General features: G+C 39.4%; 3 protein-coding genes across 10 annotated transcripts; 2 read left to right on the forward strand and 1 right to left on the reverse strand.

Moving 5' to 3' along the window:
- Positions 1-357: 357 nt before the first annotated feature.
- LOC6576342 (ATP-dependent RNA helicase vasa) lies at positions 358-15,197 on the reverse strand. Of its 5 annotated transcripts, XM_015165129.3 has the most exons (9): positions 15,079-15,180; positions 14,512-14,600; positions 8,695-8,739; positions 8,212-8,638; positions 2,476-2,699; positions 1,677-2,420; positions 1,383-1,596; positions 1,052-1,320; positions 358-833 (listed from the first exon to the last, which is right to left on the reverse strand). In XM_015165129.3, exons 3-9 carry the CDS (start codon positions 8,713-8,715, stop codon positions 783-785), a joined length of 1,950 nt encoding a protein of 649 aa, XP_015020615.1. In that variant the 5' UTR covers positions 8,716-8,739; positions 14,512-14,600; positions 15,079-15,180; the 3' UTR covers positions 358-782. The 5 variants fall into 5 exon arrangements, with proteins under 5 accessions (XP_015020615.1, XP_043864399.1, XP_043864398.1 ...); XM_044008464.1 differs by lacking the exons at positions 358-833; positions 1,052-1,320; positions 1,383-1,596; positions 1,677-2,420; positions 2,476-2,699 and adding exons at positions 3,514-5,367; positions 7,042-8,065; positions 14,671-14,718 and having other exon boundaries at positions 15,082-15,197; XM_044008463.1 differs by lacking the exons at positions 358-833; positions 1,052-1,320; positions 1,383-1,596; positions 1,677-2,420; positions 2,476-2,699 and adding exons at positions 3,514-5,367; positions 7,042-8,065; positions 14,719-14,776 and having other exon boundaries at positions 15,079-15,197.
- LOC6576343 (plasminogen activator inhibitor 1 RNA-binding protein) lies at positions 6,041-12,315 on the forward strand. 2 transcript variants are annotated; one of them, XM_015165131.3, is made up of 4 exons: positions 6,041-6,264; positions 9,300-10,112; positions 10,821-11,105; positions 11,617-12,315. In XM_015165131.3, exons 2-4 carry the CDS (start codon positions 9,455-9,457, stop codon positions 12,102-12,104), a joined length of 1,431 nt encoding a protein of 476 aa, XP_015020617.1. In that variant the 5' UTR covers positions 6,041-6,264; positions 9,300-9,454; the 3' UTR covers positions 12,105-12,315. The 2 variants fall into 2 exon arrangements, with proteins under 2 accessions (XP_015020617.1, XP_002002334.1); XM_002002298.4 differs by lacking the exon at positions 6,041-6,264 and adding an exon at positions 9,005-9,111.
- An 89-nt stretch (positions 15,198-15,286) lies between the features above and the next one.
- LOC6576344 (transcription elongation factor S-II) lies at positions 15,287-16,774 on the forward strand. Of its 3 annotated transcripts, none has more exons than XM_015165132.3 (3): positions 15,287-15,385; positions 15,503-15,594; positions 15,677-16,774. In XM_015165132.3, exons 2-3 carry the CDS (start codon positions 15,523-15,525, stop codon positions 16,574-16,576), a joined length of 972 nt encoding a protein of 323 aa, XP_015020618.1. In that variant the 5' UTR covers positions 15,287-15,385; positions 15,503-15,522; the 3' UTR covers positions 16,577-16,774. The 3 variants fall into 3 exon arrangements, with proteins under 3 accessions (XP_015020618.1, XP_043864402.1, XP_043864403.1); XM_044008468.1 differs by having other exon boundaries at positions 15,370-15,385; positions 15,500-15,594; XM_044008467.1 differs by having other exon boundaries at positions 15,326-15,594.
- The last annotated feature ends 399 nt before the right edge of the window (positions 16,775-17,173 follow it).

Below are 17,173 nucleotides of genomic sequence, written 5' to 3' on the forward strand. Positions count from 1 at the left end.
TTTATTGATTTTGTTGTGTGCGTATGCGTACGTGTATATGTGTATGCATGTGTGAAAGTGTGCGTGCGTGTTCAAAGACAAAAACATAGCAAAGCAAAAATTTGTATTGCCTTTTTTGTTTTCATGCACGCCTCACTATTCCTGCAGCGGCCCGTTAAGGGAGCCGCACGCTGCAGACAGCATGCAAAAAGCCGGCAGATAACAAAGCAGAGCAGAGCAGAGCACATGGCAGGCAAAGAGCAAGCGAAAACATTACAAATGCAAACCCCAAAAAGAACAAACATATGATTATCTTGTCAAAAGCTATTGACATGCCTCTCTTTTTCTCTATATGGTTAACAATTGTAACTCTGACAGTTAGTTCGATCTGTTGCCTTTGGTGTGGCTCTCTTTAAATTTATTAAACTGAGTTTATTATAGAAATTTAATTGAAAGCCGTTAATAAATACTTTGTCAAACGAAAAATGATTTTATTTAATTCAGATTAATAAAATGTTAAACAAATTTGCTATAATTTTGTTTAACAAAAATAATGATTAGGTGCATTCCTCGAATTTTGTTTTTTAAATATTCATATAACTTTGTGTTATAAGATGAATTATATGATTAACATAATTTACGTTTAGTAATACCCAATGCAAATGTTGTTGTCTTTTTTGCAGCTCTTCTTCTGGTTGTTGCATTTTTTTCTGCTCGGTTTGTTAGAATTATTGTTTTTGTTGTTGTTCTTTTTGTTATTGGTAAGCAAAAGTCGATATTTATGTAATATAGAGTAAACTAATTTAGTCCCAATCTTGTTCATCCTCCAAGTTGACGGGGTTGGCATTATTAACCTATGAATATAAATAATACAAATAAAATAAAATATAATATAAATTAGATAATACTAATATATAAATTATAATATAAAATAGGAAATTTTAAAAAATGCGCGACACTAACTTTAAAATATTTTAGTATGAAAGTAGTCATACAAATAAAAATATTAATTAAAAAATGAATTTGAATATAAAAGAGAGTTATAAACTTTTCAAAGGATTTCACTACTTACACCACGGCGCACATCAATTCCGCCAAAACCGGAGCCACCGCAATAGCTTGCACCTCCGCCCATTTCCTTAAGAAAATCGGGCACCTCCTGTCCAGAACCCTCCAAGATCTTTATCAAATCGCCCGCAATGGCGCGATCCTGATCGGGATCGAAGAAGGATGTGGCACGTCCACTATTGCCCACACGCCCGGTGCGTCCAATACGATGCACATAATCATCGATATTTGAGGGCATGTCATAGTTAATCACATGCTTCACATTTTTAATATCTAACCAAAGGAGGGATTTAGTTTAAACAAAAAATAGACAAACAGCTGGAGGCATCTCTCACCAAGACCACGTGATGCAACGGACGTGGCAATGAGCACCTTCATGGTGCCATTCTTAAAGTCACGCAATGCCTGCTCGCGCTGACTCTGCAAACGATCGCCATGGATGGACGTGGTTGGAAATTCGGTTTCCGAGAAAAACGAAGCCAGAAAATCAGCGGCACGCTTAGTCTCCACGAAGACAATGGTGCCATCGGCCCCCTCACGTAGAATTTCCTGTAAAATATAAATATTTGTAAATAAACTTCAGTTTACTCAATCTCCCGCCCCTCCCAGTCACAATCTGCCCGCCTCACCATCAACTTGGAGCGCTTGTTAAACTTGTTGACCTCGTAGATGGTCTGCTGCACATCGGAGCAGGCGCCGCCGACCACGCCAATGGTCACAAATACATAGTTGCGTAGGAATTCACCAGCCATGCGCTGTATCTCCTCCGGAAAGGTTGCCGAGAACATCAGTGTCTGATGCTCCGCACGCATTGTCTGATGATGCATTATCTTGCGCATGCTGTCCGAGAAGCCCATATCCAGCATGCGATCGGCCTCGTCGAGCACCACAAAGCGCGTATCATTGAATGTGATGAACGTGCGATCCACAAAGTCCAATAGGCGACCTGGTGTCGCAATCAGCACATGACAGCCCTTGGTAATGCATTCGTTCTGATACTTGAACGAGGTGCCGCCATAGACAATGCTAATCTTCAGATAAGTGCTATACGCAAACTTCCTGGCCTCATTGAAGATTTGGATGGCCAGCTCACGGGTCGGCGATACAATCACCGCCTGCGGCTTGCCAATCTCCAGATCATGGCTCTCGTCCAAAATGTTACTTAGAATGGGCAAGAGGAACGCTGCCGTCTTGCCCGAGCCCGTCTGGGCGCAGGCCATCAAATCGCGTCCCTCGGCTATCACTGGGATCGACACCTTCTGAATGGGTGTCGGCACCACATAGCCCGACTTGACGACATTCTCCAGCACACTGCCACGCAAGCGTGCCTGATCAAAGCTCTTGATGGGGGGCGGCACATTCTCGCCAGTCACCTGGAAATGTTGAAGATATATTACCAATTCGCAAGGGTAATTGATATACACCTACCTTAACAGGTATATTATCATACTTGGCAAAGTTAATGCCCGACGAGATGCCAGTGCTGAACACTTCAGTCTCATCGTTGGTCGGCTCGGGTGGTATATAGAACTCACGGGCCTTCTGCTTCTCGCCCTCCTCGCCAACGTCGTCGCGATTGTTGTTCATGTCGCCTCCATCGCCATCGCGATCACGGTGACGACGCTCGTCTCCGCCGCGTTCCCTGTTGTACTCTAAATTGAAAATTTTCAATTAATATTGTATTGATAAAAAAAAATTAAATAGTTAAGGCGAAACATGGATAAACACACAACACGAAAACAAACATATAAATAATATTCATCATACTTTTTTGGTATTTAAATTTCTAATATTTAAATTAAATTTATTTGTTAGTTTAAAAGTGTACAAAAACGAAATAGAAATATATTATTCAGGAGTATAACATTTAAAAATCAATTTGATTTTACATTTTTCATTTTCAATTCAGGAACTTTAACCAATTCTTCTTTTAATTTCAAATATTTTTATTCATATTCTTGATATAGAATTTATGAAAATTGAAAATTCTCGTATAATCATTCTAATCATATTGAAATAATAATATAAAAATAGAAAAATACCAAATGAATATATATTTTGTGTACATCGATAGATATGTATATAAATTAAAAATAAGAGTTAAAATATTTTAAAAATTTAGCAAACAACTAATGCAGTCTATTATTTAAAATATTAATAGATACATGATTAAATAAAATTAAACAAAAATCTGTACATATATTTCAATACATAACATTAATGTATGTTATGTATTGTAACATAGAAATTATATCTCTCAAAAATCTTAATTTTTTCCCTTTTCTATTCAAATTCTTTAGTTTCATATGCACTATAAAGTATCTTAAATACAATATTAAAATGCTCAAAATCAAAATATAAAATCCTGTTCAGCTGAGTTTCTTCTATAACATACTCAAAGCGTTATTTTAATGCTGAATATATATATATATATATATTTTGTAATTTAATAAAAAAAAACATATGTAAAAATTTATTATTTATAATATTTTGTAACTCTTGAAATTAAAATGGATAAAATGTTTTTAAAATTCGGCAATTGGAAATACATTTGCCTTATAATAGACATTGGATTATTATTAATAATTATCATAAAATTTAGTAGAGATAAAATTAACTTTCAATCAACATTATCTAAATAAAATTCATTTTTGATCGAATTCTCTCGCATCTCCCTCTCTCTGTCTCACCCTCTATAATAGCATTGCATAGCGAGCATCTGCATCGAGCGTGATTATGTTGGCTGCTTTCAGCTCGAAGAGCACACGATAGCCAATGGCAGCTTCCATGCGCGTCTCGAAGAAACCCTTGGCACGCAAATCCACACGATCATTGCGGATTAAGGCGCCAATCAGTTTATGCATCACACTCAGCTTAACCTCCGACATTTTGAGTATGATCTGTGGATCGTAGGTGTACATCGCTGGAATGGCGACATATCGCACGCCGTCGCTGCTGTCCTCGTTGCCGTCCGACTGAGGAAAGTTTATGCTGGTGGCTATGGCAGATCCATGGCGACTCCTTAGCTGATCCTCCCTCTGTTGCTTACCGCTCAAGTGGATATTATGATCGACCATGAGACGCAACAGATGCTTGTGCTCCACAATGAAGCTGAGACTCTCACGCAATTCTCTCTCCACACGCTTAAGGCGGGTCTCTTCCTTTGCCCCAGACGATTTATCGGTTGCGCTTTGTATAATGGCAGTTGATTCATTCAGATCAGTTATCGATTGACCAGCATTGACAACCGCACTCGAAGGCTGTTGGATAATCTGTATGGAGGTCACCAATGGCATTTCAGGCAACTCATCCAAGCTCAGGGGCAATGGCAGTGCCTGCTCTAGAGATCTGCCGCCCAGTTCGGGCAGTGGTAAGGCGAGCGTTGATCCTTCGGGCAATCCATCTATGTCGGTGGACAGAGTTGGTGGCGCCGTCACCTCTACAACGGTTGTTCTCTCCGTGCTCATGGACGAAGCCAGCATTTCATTTGTTTCCCCAGCTGCTGGCTGATACTCAATCAACTCTCTGGCTTCGGCTCCTGGAGGCAACTCTGTTATCTCAATTGCAGCTGGCGCTGGCTCAATTTGTCCAGCGGCTGCCACTGCCATTGGCTCCTCGACTTCTGACCATATTTGGTGGAAGAGATTGGACAAATAATCGAGCATCACCTCATCATTGCTGGGCGGCTGCACATTCACAATCTGCTCCAATTGATTTTGAGCTGTTGTCACAGCTGCTTCTGCTGCTCCTGCTGCTGCTGATGCCTCTGGCTGTCTGCGTTTCCGTTTGCGCCGGCGCAAACCTCTTGGCGGAGTGAGAAGATTGTCGTATCCCACGCCCCTTGTGTAATTTGGCAGAGCAGTGCGTGGCCTAAATATGGAGGTCCAATCACGCGGCATTGGTGGCGTCAAGGAGACAGCTATATCGACTGTCCCGACAGCCGCTGCTTCAATTACTGTGGCTCCGACTGACGACTCAGCTGTCGATACTTCGTTCAGCTCCAGAACTCGTGGCATTGTCGAGGGTCTCATCTGCTGCAGTGGCTCCTCGTCAATAGCCGGCAACAGCGTGCGATAAGGCGTCGAGGCGAATGCATGACGCGAGCGCAACGCCAGCGATGCTGACAAATTTGCATCTGCAGCAGCAGAAGACGACGCCGCAGCAGCAGCAGCAGCAGATTCTCCTATGGACACTCCACCGCCATTGTCCACATCGATGGGTGTCACAGGCGGCATCGGCGGTGGGCACACAGCATAGATATCTTCAGCTGATAAATTAGCTGCCTGATTGCCACCGCTTGTCAGTTGCACGGCGGAAAGGCTGCGAATACCAATACCAATTGCAATTGTGAGTTCTGATAAGGTCAATCATGGAGTAGCAACAGCATCAAATGGCCAAACAAAATATTGTGTCCAGAAATCAGTTTGAAATTGATTCATTTTGAATTTGATATTATCGTAAAGAAATCTATTTCTATATTGATATTTAATTTCTATATTATTATTTACGGAATTTAAAATTCGTCTAGACAATTCTTCTACTGATCTGCAACTTTCTATATAAACTCGCTCACGTCCATCCTGCCTTCTGAAAGTCATACTGTCTGACTGAAACCAAAGAATCTACCTTACTATAGAAACGACCGAAACGACGTTCGTTCAAAGAGCGCCACACGAAACAAAAACGAAAAGAGCCGAAGGCTCTTGCTCAGAGCGAGAGCGATTATTGAATATGATTTAATGGGTCAATTTTATAAGATTTGAATTGAAATCAAATTTCAAAACAAATATACCAAAGCTCCATTTTTGAACACAATATTTAGAGAAAGAGGAGATCGATCGAGCATGCGAGTTGTAGAAAAGTCAAAGTCTAAATCGGAAAGCTGAAGGACGTATGTGAAGCGAATATTTGAGCCTACGCACAGCCTGTTTGATATCAGTTGAGTTTTTATTTTACATTTACGACAAACACAACACACACACACTTACAGAGAGACACACACATACAGGAGGCCCCCATCGCATTTACACACACATTTAAATCATTTTTGTTTCATATGTTTCGAGTGAATGTCAAAATTGTTCGTATACCAAAATAGGTGAATATATAGTGTGTGTTTATAGATAAATCAACCGAATTTCAGTAAAAACAACAAAAAGGAAAATAAAACCCCAACCCAACCAAGGCTAATGTGGCGGCGAAGCAGTTTAGCATAAGGTGAGTGGATAAAGTTATAGAAAGAGAGGAGAGAGTTATATATAGAGAAGTAGAGATAAAGGAAAATTATAGATAGATAGATAGATAGATAGATAGACAGGTAAATATATCCTAAAAGACCAAAGCAAGTTACTAAGGAAGAGACATGGGATTATGGATAAATGGATACTTGTAAGTACAGATAAGGTTTAGCAATAGAGAGATATGATAGACAAAAAGAGATGGAATGAGGGATGGTAATATTAAAAGTGAGATGGCAATATAGTTAAAAAGGGAAGGATAAATAGAATGTAAGGAGATATTGAAATTGAGATGACAAAATAGATAAAAAGAAATAGAAGCAGAAATAGAAAAGGAGATAGAGAGAGAGAGAGAGCGAGAGAGAGAGGGAAAAATCTAGATAGTCTGAGAGTAAAATTACAGAAAATTGCAGTTTTGTAAAGTAAAGAGTGAGTCAATGCGATGCAGACAATGAAGCGAATGTTTATCAATATAAATACAAGCTAGTGTTTCATAGCAGACGGCCTGCGACAACGGAATGAAACATTTAGGAAGGCCGAAGACAGTCGAATTACTCAGTCGAAGCTGAAAGGCCAAAGCGAAGTGTGGATATCTTTAAATAGAGAGACATTGGGAAACAGAGAATGTGGGAAGCAGTCTGCATACATAAGTAGATATGAGAGATATAGATAGAAATAAGAACAACAGGCGAGAAGAGAATAAATCATTTGATGAATTTTGTTGCTTATAGAGATAGAGAGAGACAGAAGTATATACCCATCATTGGAGAGTGATGCCGCATGGCTACTGATCATTTGGGCCGCATTGCCTCCACTATCCTGCACACTCAACGGCAACAAGCCGCCATGACTGGGCGTATTCTGACTGCGGGATTGCAGATCCTGACGTGGCAGCGCTAGCTCCAGATCCAGCTCATACTGTTCCAGGTCCTGCTCTCGCCTAGCAGCCGAGTCACTTGCACGATGCACAAACCACATGTTCAGTACCGGAGGCGGCTGTCGATTGGACAGCCAAATCCTTTTGTCTACGCCCAATGGCCAGGACAGCGGTTGCTCCAATTCAGTTGAATCAGGAAAATGTGGCTTGCGCATTTCTCGCAAGCGCATAAAGTTCTCCGATAGCCAACGTGTTGGCACTCGTTGCTCTCCTCGCTCCGTTGGTATTTCTATGGCCAATTCCTCATCGACCGGCTCTACGACCCCATCATTTAGCTCGTAGTTACGAGACGCACTCTTAAGCAAATTTGTTATGCGTTTTATGACACTTTCTCTATTCTGCTCCTTGGCTAGCTTTCGATCTCTCATGCCAGCTGTGGAGTAGTTCGTTCGCATTACAGCTTTTCGACTCTGTCCCGGCACCACGATTGCATCGCCATTCAGTTGCGATTCTAACAGCTGCTGCGGCTGCAACTGCTGCAGCTGTTTCTCCTGCTGCTCACCCGATTGCCGAAGATTAAGATCCAAACGATGCAGCTGCAGCAGTTCATCCTCTGGTTGTTTGAGGAACTCTTCTATATCCGGCATTATGTCTAACATTTTAACAGAGACAGGGCATAATCTTTTCAATTCCTCCATTCGCTGTTTCTGGTCCGATTCCTCCAGTTTTGCCCACTCCTGCTTAACGAGTTCTCTGAAAGCTTTTAGCAAATAGTCGCGTTTTTTACGTAACTCAACGATCGACTGACTGGCTGCATTAAGATTTAGATCCTTTAAAAATGCTGCAATGGTTTCCTTATCATAGCTCTTGGGCACGTTGAAATTGAAGCACATCAAATGATCCGCTATGAGTATTACAGACAATTTAGAGACGATACAAGAGCAAAAGACACACAAGACATATAGTTGGACCATAAATTCACGACTCATGAGAATCTTACTAAATACCTATGTAAATATAGAAAATTATTGCTAGTGTAGAATCACTTACCATCGTTCTCATTGCGACGTCCGCGATAACCGCCTCCTCTTCCTCCTTCGTCATTGCGTCCACGATAGCCTCCACCTTCCTCGTCTCCATCATTGTTATCCATACGCCTGCGATAGCCGCCACCGCCACCTCCGCCTCCTTCGCCGTCATCACGACGTCCGCGGTAACCTCCTCCACCTCCTTGGCCATCATCGCGACGTCCACGATAGCCGCCGCCCCCACCTTGGCCATCCTCACGACGTGCTCGGTATCCACCTCCTTCACCATTAGCACGTCGCTCACGATAGCCATTGCCATCTCCCTGACGATTCTCATTCGGTTTGTCATCATCGCTCCATTCTTTGGATTTCGATGGTGGCTCCTTATTGTCGCGATTGACATTATCACGTAATTTACGAATCTGATCGGTGCGCTCAGGCACAACAGGCTAAATGAAAATTTATATTAAACTGCATGCATATCTTAATATGAATATCAACTCACCTCATCTTCCCAGTCAGACATGATCACTCTTGGTCGTTAACTAAGCTGAAAGATTAAAATAATAATAATTAATAAACACAGTTAATATACATTTACATATGCACAACGAACTCAAATTTGCCGCCATAAAAAAAACAGCGTGCACACTAAACACAGCTGCGTTTTGGTATTTCATTTCTTTGCCATTCGCCGACGCAGAAATGAGAGCATGTTAAGCGCACCAATGCGCTCCGCTCTGTTAAGTGAAAAACGTGAGTTGCTCTGTTCTGTGTATGTATACACAGACAGCATGCTGCTTGCGCTTTTTCGCCTTGCCTTCTGGTAGTGTAGAACACATGTGCGCTTGAGTAGAGTATATATGTGTGTAGATGTTCACGCTTGTGTGTAGCAGCCAAAGCAGAAACGCAGAAAATTAAGGTTAGAGCGCAGCCAGGCAACCACACACCACACGACGACGAAAAGAAAAAAAATAGCAAAAAGCAAGACTAAAAAAACTAATTTCTTATATTCTCAAACACACACTCGCTCACACATCCATACGCATACATTAACAAACAAATACACACTCTCAAAAACACACATACTTATATATTTTTACATTATAGGCGCAGCAGCAGCGACCAAACACACACGAGTTTTTTTCTGACAGAAAACTCTGAAATTCTGTGTGTGATTTTTGCATAAAAATCAGTTGTGTGTGGAAAAATCAATTGGAAGATTATATTGCAAGTATAACAGCAATAGAGGCAATAACAACAACATGGATAGCGCCGGTAAAAATCGTTATGAACTCTTGTTCATGGACGACGATGTTGGCGATCCATTAGATAATCTTGTCGCGGCCAAGAAGAAGCAGCAGCCATCAACTGGCGCCTCAGCAGCGGCGGGCAACACAAAAACGGCGCCAACTGCCAAAGCAGCGAAGCAGCCAGCGGGCACAGCATCAGCAGCCGCCGCGAACAAAAAGCCAAATCAAGCCGAAAAGGAAAACAAACCAGGTGCACTCAACAAAAATGATGGCAAGAAAACGGCACAGGGCAACAACAACAATGACAAACTGAACGGCAAACAAGGTGGGGCTGGGGCTGGCTCGACGGTCGCTGCGCGCAAAACACGTGAAACTGGTCAAGGGCAGCAGCAACAACAACAGCGCAATGTCAATTTTCGTCAACAGAATGGAGGAGGTGGCGGCGCCGGGGGTGAGGTAACGCGCGAGCAGCGCAACAATCGCCGCAACGTGCGCGAAAATGGCGCTCCGGGTGGCAACTCTGGCAATTCGACTGGTGCCGATGGCAATCCTCGACCATATCGCGCCTCCGGCGGCTTTGGTGGTGATCGGCCACAGCGCCAGAATCGCAACTTTGAGGGCAACAATCGTAAACGTGAATTTGATCGTCAATCGGGCTCTGATAGAACTGGTGAGCTATATGCATATATATTTATATTAGATATACAACTATGTATATATAACTCTGTCTATATATATTTTTTTTTATTATTGTTATTTCTGATTATTCCTAACCCCAAAAGGTTTACCTCGACTAATTACACTCGGGCGCATTTCTTGATTTTACTCATTCAGAATCCATATTTTAAAACTGTAAAGAAACGAAATGAGTGTGGCGCACATTTCTTTAGCCTCACTCGCAAAACACGCTGTATAGAAATATGTTTAAAAATAGTTTGATTCTACTACAGGCCCTCTCCCCCGCAACCAACCCGCAAAGCCCATCAATCGTGTACATGGCTATCCCACACAAGTTTTCCACGCCATGGAACATTTCTAAGAAGGGGGGACAAAGAATACACACATAGCTGTGGCCTGGGGGGAATATGCCGCCTCTAGATGTATTCTAATATATTATAGATTTTGCTCAAGAACTAAAGAAACTGTCATTTTATATGCATTATTATTCCGAAAAAAAAAACAAGCCTAATTCCAAAAGCTTGTCACATAGAGGGCAACACTTTCCGGCCCCTAGTTTCTTATCAAAGATTTTCCACTATAATCTAGAACCTGATAAGATTCAATTTTACACTAACCATTTCGAATAGGTTGATGTAAAACAATATATATATTTACATATATTATATAATTAATATTTTATTTTAAAATTCAAAACCAGGTGTCAAGGCAATTGATAAACGCGATGGAGCTGGCGCTCACAATTGGGGCTCGGTTAAGGAGGCCATCGATGATGTTAACAAGAGCAATGAAGGCGGCAACAACAATGACTCCAATGCAAACAACTCTAACAATACCGAAGGCAAAGCCGAAGAATCTGGCAATGAGCAATCGAACGAACAAACACCACCAGAGGAAGAGACCAAAGAGCTGACCCTAGACGAATGGAAGGCCCAACAGCAGCAGCGCATTAAGCCCAAGTTTAACATACGCAAAGCCGGGGAAGGTGGGTTGAATATAGATAAGGAATATGTTTATATAAGTATAGCCATATATTGATATACTAGAAGAATTCTAGGGGAATCTTGAAAATTTAAAGAAAATATAGTACAATTTTGATACCTAGGTGATAGGTCTAAAAAGTTCCTGATGTATAGTTACTGTTGTAAAATGCTCGAATAACAGTATTATTCTTATTTATATATTATAAATTGTATCTCGTTTTAGTATTTTTGTATGTTGATCATTTTTGACATATCTTATCATCTTAAAATATCGGCACCATATTGTATGATCAAAGAAAAGCTGGACAATAATTATAGTCTAATATATTCGGGATTCAAAAGTACGAAAGATTTAACTAGTTTAGTTAATTAAATACTATAGTTATATAGAGATAGCGTATCTGTTTAGTACTTTTTATCCTATATTAAATTTCAAGCTTTCTTATATACTTCTAAATATGAATACATATAATAATTCAAAATTTAAATCACATTTTCACATCTATGCTGCAGGTGAGGACACGTCGCAATGGAAGAAAATGATTGTGCTGAACAATAACAAAAAGAAGGAGAACGAAAGCGAAGAGGAACTTGAATACGATCCTGCCATGTATCCGCAACGCGTGGGCCGTCAGCAGCGCGTCCTTGACATTCAATTCAATTTTAACGACGGTCGTCGTGGCGGCGGCGCCGGCAACTTCAATGGACGCGGACGCAACGGACCACGCGGCGGCGGACCACGCAGCGAGGGCAATCGGGGCGGACCGCAACAGAGCGGTGGACAGCAAGGCGGCAACAATGCCGATGGCGGCAATGTGGGTGGCAGCGGTGGCAATGGCTCATCTGTTCGTGCCGAAGGTGGTAATCGGCCGCCGATTGAGCGTCGCGGCTTGGGCGGTGGCATTGGAGGTGGACATGCTGGCAAGCGTTTTGGCAACGAGCGGCAACAGAATGCTGCGCCCAAGGTCAACGATGAGCGTCAGTTCCCAACGCTCGCCTAAGCTAAATTTGGAGATTAAATGTTGGAAGAGCAGAGAGGAGCAGAACGAAAAGGAGCTGAGGTTGGGAGGCGCTCGATAGAGGCGCCGGGGCGTGCATTCAATTTTTAAGAGTTGGCATCTGCAGATTAGGAGCAGAAACAGATAACCAATATATATATCACTCACACTCACATACACACCCACACTCATACACACAAACACACACACATACGAACTGTAAGCAAGAGTTGGAAAATTTGATTTCATTTTAGGCGGCCGCAGCGCAGCCAAAGCCAAAAGCAACAAAAACAAATAAATTTGATAAAAACAATAAGAGCGCAAACGAGAGAAATTATAAATATATATACAATGAAAGAAAAAAAATATATATACATAATATGAGAAGAAAACCAAACTGTAAATCATAAGCAAAAGCAATTTAGAGAGCAAAAACTAAAGATCAAAGTTTCTATTACTATGACACGCATTGTAAATTTGTTTTTTATTTCAATTTTTTTTCCGTTTTTCATTTTCTTTAGCACTGTTTAAAAATTTATATCATACAAATACAGTTCGCTTTCCAGTGAGAAAAACATCACGAACTAAACTTTTCTCATCAATGGGAAGGCAATTATTCATTAAAAAGAAAAAAAAAAAATAAAACACCTACATTACATTTATTTTTGTTAAAAATAAAACACATTTTTATATGCATACGCCCCTCATATAAAAATGCATTTTCTTTTTTTTTTAATTTTTACTGTGTTAAAATTGTATTTTAAAAATTAATAAAAAAAAAAACAAAAACAAAAAACGCAAAATTTTGTAGTCCACAAAAATAGAAGAAAAACTATACAAAAAAATAATAATAATGTGTTAAAAGCTTGTAATTGTGTTTCTTAAAAAAAAATAAAAATAAAAATAAATAAAAAATTAAGATACTATATATATACAATTATACATATATATACGTATACCGCTATGATGCATGCTCTATTATATTAATTATAAAAACAAATTAATGTGCATCATATATACTAAATTTAATCAAAGCACCCACACACACACGCTGACAAAAAATTTACATTTAAGCCTTTAAAAAAAATAAATACAAAATTTATATTAACTATTGGAGCAAATATATATAAAAAAAAAAAAAAAAAAAAAAAAAAAAAAACCTTACTAAGTAGAGCTAAACACAAACACCCACACATACACACACACGCGACTAATTTGAAAATCGCTTACAAGGAAAAGCAAATAAAAAAAATTAAATAAAATAAAATAAACAATTACAACACAGAAAGAAAAAAAAAATAAAACAACAAACAAAACCAAAATCATGTAAAACCTGTAAAATTTTATGCTTTTACAATTAGAAATTGTATAAAAATATCTCTTAAAAATAAATATATATATATATATACAGACATATATATATTTAATGAAGTTGATTATGAACAATACTTGAATGAAATGGCAACAACAATTTTACGAATTAAACCACAAATCCAAAATGAAAATGAAAAAATATAAAATACATTTTTTGACTAATATTGTATTGTATTTTGAGCCCAAAGAGAATATGAAAAACATAAAAGCCCCAATTCAACAAAAAAGTTGAGAGAAACTCGTTTAAAAACCACAAGAAAATATATAAAAATTATTTGATAAAAATAAAGAGAAAAAAACCTTTTAACGTTGTATTGAATTTAAATTATCCTACATTACATCTTACTATATTTAATCTTCTTATATGCCGAACCCATTGCCCATAAGGTTAAGTCCAACTAACATATCAGGGTTCTTTTAGTCGGATAGTGCTCACATAACACCATTTTGTAACTTATTTATTTATAAAGGCTTGAGGACGATTAATTCATTGAGACATACCAGAACTATCTGTAAACATCAAGAGGCTTTTAGAAATGCTTCATTGTTAATGCGATAAATTAACAATGCATACTGAGAAATTAGGAGCATCCAAAATTGTCTTTTGCGATGAAAATAATGATAATATGGTTTTTTGGTTGCACAAATACTGTTAAAAATCACGCAAATTTAAAGAGCAAACAAGATTGTACTTGTTCTCATTGTGCGCAGCATGCTGCCATTTGCGCTGCGCGCGTGTTTTATGAACGAAACAGAGCACTTCGGAGGCTTACAGATATTCCTCTTTGCCTAAAACTAATAAGAATCGAAGCATTTCGTACACAAGCTTAACATAAGGAGAAAAGGCAAAATAATGGAATGCGTACGGAATGGACTCTCGTCAAAAATAAAACAAACGCGAAAGGCAAAATCGAAATGAAATTCACGCGATGAACAACAATAAATTAAACAAAAAAATACATAACTTCGTATATTGAATAATTCTTTCTTTTTAAAGCTGATCTGTTTAATTAAAATAATTGCACTTAAAACTCACCTTTAAATATCTATGAATCAATATGTTTTTTTATTTTTGCTAATGTCAAAATTTTCACACTACGTTCCGTTAACGTCCGAACAGGATGACTGTAAAATTAGAATGAAATCGTTAGTGAGAAATACGAAAGAGCAGATCACAGAGGAATCTGAAGCTGACATTTTGGAATTGCCGTTTTTCAACACCAGTGTTGTCAACGCTGCTGACCTGTGCAAAATTGTGGAGAGTTAGTAAGATATTGCTCGCCTGCGGGAAGTTGACAACTCTGAAATATAACGGTGAAAGAGAAGTGCACGAGAATAGGCAATCAAGTAAAAATTGACAATTGTGAAATAATGGTCGGATGTTCTATTATTGAAAGCATTCATACATAAATTTGTACATTTTTATAGAAATTAACTACTTTATTTTTCCAAATAAACATGTCTCTCCGAACACTAAAAAGAATAGACGCATTTAAAACGTTGCATTTCAAAAACTTTGCGGAGGAAAACATACAATATAATTTGTTCTTGCACAGCTCTCTTTTTATCATTTTAAACAATAAAAAAAACAAAAAGTACTCACCACTTATATACAACTGTTTTAATTAAAACACACACGCCAAGATTTCATTAATTTTCAGCGCGTCCAGTTCGAAACGTTAACACTGCAAAAATAGCTTTTGGTTCTTAACAGAGTGGGACAATGTGACCGTTGTTGCATCAACATAAAATTACCATTGCACTGTTAATAGCATCTACTCAAAAAGGCACTTTTACGTGCTCAGCATATGCGGCGGCCGCGGCATTTGGAACTAGTTCTACAATAGAATAACTCTAAAGAATACATAAAAGAAAAATTAGTAAACAACATTTTATTGGAGGGAAATAATGTAATAGACCAATTGCGACAAACTAAACTAAGGAAACACATTGAAAAGCATAAATTGAAACTAATTAAACCACAATTAACATAACCTCTGTTCTGTCAAACATTCTCATTTAAGCAGATTTCAAACCTGTCGAAAAAATGAGCGTGGAGGACGAAGTGTTTCGGATTCAAAAGAAAATTGGCAAAATTTCAACTTCCAGCGATGGAACAGTGAGTAAATGCAATTAAATTGTAGTTAGGTTAATATATAGTTTGTCTATAATTAGTGCCCATATTTCGTTGAATGTTACAGGGCCAGGACCAGGCGCTTGATTTGCTCAAAGCACTGCAAACCCTCAACATTAATCTGGAGATCTTGACCAAGACACGCATCGGGATGACGGTGAATGAGCTGCGCAAAAGCAGCAAGGATGACGAGGTGATCGCCCTGGCGAAGACTTTAATTAAGAACTGGAAGCGTTTCTTGGCCAGTCCGGCACCCCCCGCGGCCAGTGCCAACAGCAACTCCACGCCCAAAGAGGCAGTCGGAGCTGGAGGCAATAAAGAGAGCAGCAACAGTTCATCAAAGTCAACATCGAGCGCCAGCAAATCGAGTTCCAGCGGCAAAGACAAGTCCAGCAGCAGTAGTTCGACAAAAGATAAGCGGGACGAGAAGAAGCCGTCGTCGGCGCAAACATCATTCCCAGCCGGGGGCATGACCGATGCAGTTCGTCTCAAATGCCGTGAGATGCTGACGAATGCGCTGAAGATTGGCGAGGTGCCCGAGGGCTGTGCCGAGCCCGAGGAGATGGCCGCCGAGCTGGAGGATGCCATCTACTCGGAGTTCAAAAATACCGATATGAAGTATAAGAATCGCATCCGATCGAGAGTCGCCAATCTGAAAGATCCGAAAAATCCGGGGCTGCGTGGCAATTTCATGTGCGGCGCCGTCTCTGCCAAGCAGCTGGCCAAAATGACACCGGAAGAGATGGCCAGCGACGAGATGAAGAAACTGCGCGAAAAGTTCGTCAAGGAGGCAATCAACGATGCCCAACTGGCCACTGTGCAAGGCACCAAAACGGATTTGCTGAAGTGCGGCAAGTGCAAAAAGCGAAACTGCACCTACAACCAGCTGCAAACGCGATCCGCCGACGAGCCGATGACCACGTTCGTCATGTGCAACGAGTGCGGCAATCGTTGGAAGTTCTGCTAAGTTCCACCCATTTATCCGTCACCCCCTTTTTTAATCATCTTCCCCACTACGGCCCCAGCGCACTTCAGCTTCTTATTCAATTATAATACAAAAGTCAAATTGTAAACAAATTTGAATGCATTCACTGACCACCTAAAGAACTAAAAAACAATTCAATAATAAAAAAACAAAATAAAAAATAAATAAATACATACATAATTCTGCATATGTATGTATTGTACGAATGTACATATTCGTGTTCTTTTTATCAGTATTTTGCCCGCTTTTAACTTGAGGTACAGTATGCACGGCAGCCAGTGTTGCCAGCTGCAGTGTTTTTTTTTTTTCACGCTTCCAGCGGGCTTTATACCTGCTCAAGTTTATGTAGAAATTTAAGACGAATTGATAATTACTTTATTCATTAGTTATCTGAAAATTTAATTTAATATAAAAATATTGATTGAAAATTCTAAATAGTTTTCAGTAAAATAAAATGAATATACTGTTAGATTTTAAAATAAATTTTTAAAAATGTTCTCGTATACAAAATGATTTCAAATAATAAAAGTATATTAAAAATTTGTAAAATCAATAAAAAACAATAATAATTGATTGCAA

The sequence above is a fragment of the Drosophila mojavensis genome, unplaced genomic scaffold (assembly GCF_018153725.1).
Source record: "Drosophila mojavensis isolate 15081-1352.22 unplaced genomic scaffold, ASM1815372v1 contig_36, whole genome shotgun sequence".
Classification (NCBI taxonomy): domain Eukaryota; kingdom Metazoa; phylum Arthropoda; class Insecta; order Diptera; family Drosophilidae; genus Drosophila; species Drosophila mojavensis.